The 5,824-nt window shown below is 55.1% G+C and overlaps 1 protein-coding gene across 1 annotated transcript; it reads left to right on the forward strand.

The window, feature by feature from the left end:
• The first annotated feature begins 2,711 nt into the window (after positions 1–2,711).
• On the forward strand, positions 2,712–5,467 carry HRH3 (histamine receptor H3). Its single transcript, XM_005243808.4, has 3 exons — positions 2,712–2,937; positions 3,247–3,413; positions 4,411–5,467. Exons 1-3 carry the CDS (start codon positions 2,727–2,729, stop codon positions 5,293–5,295), a joined length of 1,263 nt encoding a protein of 420 aa, XP_005243865.3. The 5' UTR covers positions 2,712–2,726; the 3' UTR covers positions 5,296–5,467.
• Positions 5,468–5,824: the final 357 nt, after the last annotated feature.

Here is a 5,824-nt window from a genome sequence, read left to right on the forward strand (position 1 = left end):
AAGCAAGAGAGAAACATCAGGACCAGGAAAACTATAGTCTGCTAAGCTCTGTCATCTCATATTTATCTAACATTCCTGGCAAATTACTCTGGATAAACAATAATTGAGATTTATCCACATTACATTTTGCAAATCACTTTCTAAATTACCTTAGGCACAAGGTACGGTTTCTGCTTTCTGTCTGGATGGTGAAAAGTCTGAATAATGAATGACAGCTAACAATCGGCAAACAGCTCCTAGTGATAATGCTGCTGCAACATGCACACAATAATTTGGAATTTGTAAACATTTCAATTAATACTAATGTTTGTTTGAATAACTAGAGATTACATTTAAGACCAGATCACAAACAGTGACAGAATGGAAGTGGTCTCTGGGTTCATTAAACATCATGGGGGAAATAAAAAAGCCCTTTCTCCATCACATCTGAGATGATATGCACAAAATTCAGGTCCTCTCTGCTGCGGCCACGCTAGAGCTGCACAGCCGGGCTGCTCAACACTCTCCTGGGAATTCAGTCAGGTGTGTTGCTCAATCTGATCTTCCTCAAAGCACAGCTGAAGTCACACACAAAGTTCCGTGAAGCCTGGCACGGGCACACAGCACCTTCCAGCCGTTATCCCACTGACCAGGACTTTCTCCCACACGCAGCATCCTCTGCTCTCCCACCCGTGGCTCCCACGAGCCCACAGTGACATCCTCCGTCAGGATGCAGCAGCAGCAGGGGCCGGTCCCTCCGTGGAGTGGACTGGGGTGGCTCGGGGACACTTGGCTCCTTGGAGGAAGGGGACATCAGGCAGCTGCAGGCCTGCCCAGCCGCCTGCCCATCAGGCACAGCCTGCCAGCGCTGCCCCTGCACAGCCCCTGGATAAAGAAAAGCCAGGATGTAAACGTGGAGCCAGCAACTTGTCTCAGTGCTGGGCAAGTCAAGGGACAGGATGAGGCTGGTCCTTGCTGGAGGCCACCCTTTGGTGGGTGCCACCAAAGGCCACCCCTGTGGGAGTGCTTGGCGGGCTCCCTGCCTGTGCTGCGCTGTGAGGTGCTCTCACCTCCAGGCTTTGCTGGCTGTGAATGATTCACCATGATTTTAAAAGAGCCCTTTCAGCCTCCTCGCAGCAGGATCAGCATCTGCTATCAAGACAGTGGCCATGGTAGTGGGTTTGAAGCAGAATTCTGCGAGGCTGTAACAACTCCTGATGTGAAAATAGCTTTTGGAGTGATCAGAAGGCAGCAAACCCCCTGGGCATTAAGTTCATGCATGTTTCTGAGTTCACACAATTTTCTTGCCTTGCTTTCTTTGATCTCTGTTCTTCAGAGATGTACACAGCTTACCAGACTTCCCCAGAAAGAAAGGCTCCTGGCCAGGGTCTCCAGCCAGTATCCTTCTCTGGTTTCCAGTGTTGCTGCTCTGCACATCCCCATGCCCTTCTTCAGAGGTGGTGGCTGTGGTGAGCTGATCCTACCCTGGGGACACAGCACCTGTGAAGACATTTTCACTCCTGCGGTCTGGAGCAGGCACTGCACACAGAGGTTTTACAGTGGTAGGTAACTTCACAGAATCACAGAACCACAGACTGGTCAGGGCTGGAAGTGACCCCTGGAGCTCACCTAGCCCAACCCCCTGCTGAAGCAGGTTCACCTCAAGCAGGTTGCACAGAGTCGTGTCCAAGTGGGTTTTGAATGTCTCCAGAGAAGCAGACACCACAGCCTCTCTGGGGAGCCTGTGCCAGGGCTCTGTCACCCGCAAGGTAAAAAAGGTCTTCCTCATATTCAAAAGGAACTTCTTGTGTTGCAGTTTGTGCCCATTGCCCCTTGTTCTGTTGCTGGGCGCCACTGAGAAGAACCTGGCCCCATCCTCTTGACACTCGCCCTTAAGATATTTGTAGACATCATCTGGGAGTATCACCAAATGAAGAAAGCATTCAAACAAAAGTTATTCCCTTTAACTATGAAAAGCTAAACAAGTGGAGGGAGGAGGGAGCATTAATCCCCTCCCTGGAGCCCGGGGCTGTGGGCAAGCAGTCCCTGGTTTGCAGAACAAGTGGCAGGGCCACTTGCTAAAGAGTTGCCTGTTCCCAGGCAGCTTTACCTCCTCCTCCTGCTGCCAGTGAGGGGCAGGGGCAGGAGCATCACCCTCCTTGCCCTGCCTGCGCAAAGAGCGATCCTGGCTGACCTCTGGTTGAAAGATAAGCCTTGACCTCCACTCCTCTCCATTGAGGTGGAGAGCCTGGGGCAGGAACCATAAACACTCCCCGTGGCCTCTGTCTCGGAGGGGATGCTTTGGGGAGAAGCAGGCATGTTCCTGCTGTGGGGAATGCAAAGGCACTCTGGGACAATGCCAGGATATTCCCGGGTTGAGGGGGAAGGGGGACTGTAGGGATGCTCTAGGGAGGCGCAGGGATGCTCTGGGGCAATGCAAGGATGCTGCCGGGTTGAGAGGGGAAGGGAGAACGCAGGGATGCTCCCGGGATGAGAAGGAAGGAGGACTGTGTTCTAGGGGGGTGCAGGGATGCGCTGGGGCAATGCAAGGATGCTGCCGAGCTGAGAGGGGAAGTGAGAACGCAGGGATGCTCCGGAGGGATGCAGGGATGCTCTGGGGGATGCGGGGGGGCGCAGGGCGGCTGGGGGCTGGAGCGGCGGCCCCGCCGGGCGCAGGGCAGCGGCCCCGGCGGGCGGGGGGCGGGGCGGGGAGGGGCGCAGCCCCGCGGTGCGGTGCGGCGCGGGCCATGGATAGCGGCGGGGCGCTGAACGGCTCCGCCGCCGCCGGGCGCTTCGCCGCCGCCGGCACGGCGGCACTGGGCGCGCTGATGGCCCTGCTCATCGCCGTCACGGTGGCCGGCAACGCGCTGGTGATGCTGGCCTTCGTGGCGGACTCCAGCCTGCGCACCCAGAACAACTTCTTCCTCCTCAACCTGGCCATCTCGGACTTCCTAGTAGGTAAAGTGGCCCCGCGGGGCTCCGGACCGGACCGGCACCAACTCCGCGGCGGGGCGCGCTGGGCGCCCGGGCTGTCCCCCCCCGGGCTGCTCCCTCCCGGGCTGTCCTCCCCTCCGGCCGCGCTGGGCTCCCCCGCGGGCTGCCCCCCGCGGCCGCGCTGAGCTCCCCCTCCCGCACCCCGCGGTCCCCCCCGGCGGAGCCCCGCGCCCCCCCGGGCCGCTCCCGGGTGCGGGAAGGAGCCGGCCCGGCGCCGCCGCTCCCCCGGGGCGCGCCCCGCGTCCCGATGGAGACGGAGCCCTCTGCTTGCAGGTGCCTTCTGCATCCCTTTGTACGTGCCCTATGTCCTGACGGGGAGGTGGATCTTCGGGAGAAGCCTCTGCAAACTCTGGCTGGTAGTTGATTACCTGCTCTGCACCACCTCGGTCTTCAACATCGTGCTGATCAGCTACGACAGATTCCTCTCGGTGACAAGAGCGGTGAGTCCTGTCATGGCAGCTGAGAGGGGAATAACTCTCCTCCTGCTTTATTCCCCGCCAATAATTAAAAGCTCTTTGAATCCTCCAGAAATTAGGAATCTTTCAGCCTGGTGATGGAAAGCACTAATTACCCACAAATACATCATTCAGCTGTGGTTTCAGATTAGTGTTTCTGGCGTAATTAAATCATTGAAGGTTCAGACCCCATCGTGCAGGTGCGCCCTTCCCAGATGGCAGAACAGGAGCGGACGGGTGAGTCAGCGAGGAGAGCAGCCCTGTTACTGACTTGCGGGGCTTATTATCTCCAGGGCAAAGCAGCGGATTGCAGTCGGACCACCGGCTTCTCCCTGGCTACCATGGCAGTAGATTGTGGCACCGACTTTGGCAGGGCACAGCCCCGAGGTCTCTGGGTTCATGGTGAGAGAACGCTCAGCCTTTCACAGGAGGTGTCGAGCAGTTTGCGGACAGATCCGAGCTGTTGCCTCTGCTCGTCCCCTGACCCAACAAGGATGGGTGACGGGGCTCGGAGCACAGCAGGGCTGGGTGCCTGGCTGGCCCAGGGCTTGGGGCATCCCTCTCCGCAGGGGTCACAGAGCCTCGCTGGGGGCAGCTCAGGCAAGCGTGCGTGCAGCAGGCTGTGTGCCTGGCTGGCCCAGGGCTTGGGGCATCCCTCTCCGCAGGGGTCACAGAGCCTCGCTGGGGGCAGCTCAGGCAAGCGGTGGGGTGCAGCAGGCTGCTGGGCTCCAACCGAGTCAGTACATTTCCACCAAGCAGACACCGTGTCAGCTTTCGGAGCTGCGAGATGAGGGTTCGTGAGTCTACCCTGCAGGAGCGTGATTTATCTAGCAATTGTTCCTGTTGCCTGTGGCCTATGAATTTGTTAGACCGCAGGAATATTGCCTAGCAACTTTACCAGAAACGCTAACAGGTCATTTGTGAGGAGCCTCAACAAGCCAGGGTGCGTGACCATACTTATGAAAAGGTTTCCCCATTGCAGGTCGCCTACAGAGCTCAGCAAGGCAACACCAAGCAAGCGGTGCTGAAGATGGTGATGGTATGGGTATTAGCGTTCCTGCTCTACGGACCTGCCATTATCAGCTGGGAGTACATATCAGGCCGGAGTATCATACCCACAGGGGAATGCTACGCTGAATTTTTCTACAACTGGTATTTTCTCATGACAGCCTCTACGCTGGAGTTTTTCACTCCTTTCATCAGTGTAATGTTTTTCAACCTGAGCATTTACCTGAACATACAGAAGCGTACCAAAATACGCCTGGATATTTTCCATGAAGTGCACAACCAGTCCTTCACTGAAGAGATGGAAACGAGCCCAGAAGCAAAGCTTTCTTTGAAATGCTGTAAGTGGGAGCAGAACGAGCCAGCTGAAACCCTCGACCTCTCTAAGAGCAAAGCTCAAGCAGCAGCCTCTGCTACCAGCCTGGATGCCAAAGAGCCACTGTCAACAAGCTCCGAGAGCTCCAGCAAGCCCAAGTGTAGCAACAAGAAGAGCTGTAGGAATTCAGCATCCACTCTGTCCTTAGAGAAACGGATGAGGATAGCGTCCCAGAGCATGACTCAACGCTTCAGGCTCTCTAGAGACAAGAAAGTGGCTAAATCACTGGCAATCATTGTGGGCATTTTTGGGATTTGCTGGGCACCATACACACTCCTGATGATCATCCGTGCTGGCTGCCATGGCCACTGCATTTCTGACTTCTGGTACGAGACTTCCTTTTGGCTACTGTGGATCAACTCGGCTGTCAACCCTGTCCTATACCCTCTCTGCCACTACAGCTTCAGAAGAGCTTTTATTAAACTCTTCTGTCCCAAGAAGCTAAAGATTCAACCTCACGATCCCCTGCAGAACTGCTGGAAGTGAAGCCAGCCCTGTGTGTGGATACGAGCCCTGGCTTCATACACCCATGTTATGGAAAAGTAGTAGCATGCTTCCTTGGAAAAACCTGAGAGCACTGGTCTGGGGTATGCGAGGAAGGCAGCATTGAGACCACTGTTATTTTGTTCTAGTTCATCAACAACAAAAAGCACGCAGAATAGCAGGACAAGGGGGTTTTGACATTAACTACAGACAGTGAAATCTGTGTCCGCCACTTCCAGGTGCCACAGAAGACCTCTGCTGCCACCTAGTCAGCCAAGTGGCACTGGCGTTTTGCTAAAATAAAAATAAAAACTGAAAAACAAAAGCTAACAGAAATAAATATCTAATCTAAAACTACTGGACTAAGCTACAGTTTACCTGTTTTCAGACCTGATTTTTCCCATAAATGGAAGCATTCTTCCTTGCACTTAAGATATTAGACGTATGTGGTGATACAGAAAGAAAAGAACCAACCTCAGAAGGAAAACACCTCATTTATCTTCATCGCTGTAGCAGCTACAGCCACAGTCTG

Source organism: Falco peregrinus, chromosome 9 (genome assembly GCF_023634155.1).
Source record: "Falco peregrinus isolate bFalPer1 chromosome 9, bFalPer1.pri, whole genome shotgun sequence".
Lineage (NCBI taxonomy): Eukaryota > Metazoa > Chordata > Aves > Falconiformes > Falconidae > Falco > Falco peregrinus.

Coding starts and splice junctions, on each gene's coding strand:
- HRH3 (XM_005243808.4), top strand. CDS start 2,727: ATGGATAGCGGCGGGGCGCTGAACGGCTCCGCCGCCGCCGGGCGCTTC. Junction 2,938..3,246: donor CATCTCGGACTTCCTAGTAG/GTAAAGTGGCCC, acceptor CTCTGCTTGCAG/GTGCCTTCTGCATCCCTTTG. Junction 3,414..4,410: donor TCCTCTCGGTGACAAGAGCG/GTGAGTCCTGTC, acceptor TCCCCATTGCAG/GTCGCCTACAGAGCTCAGCA.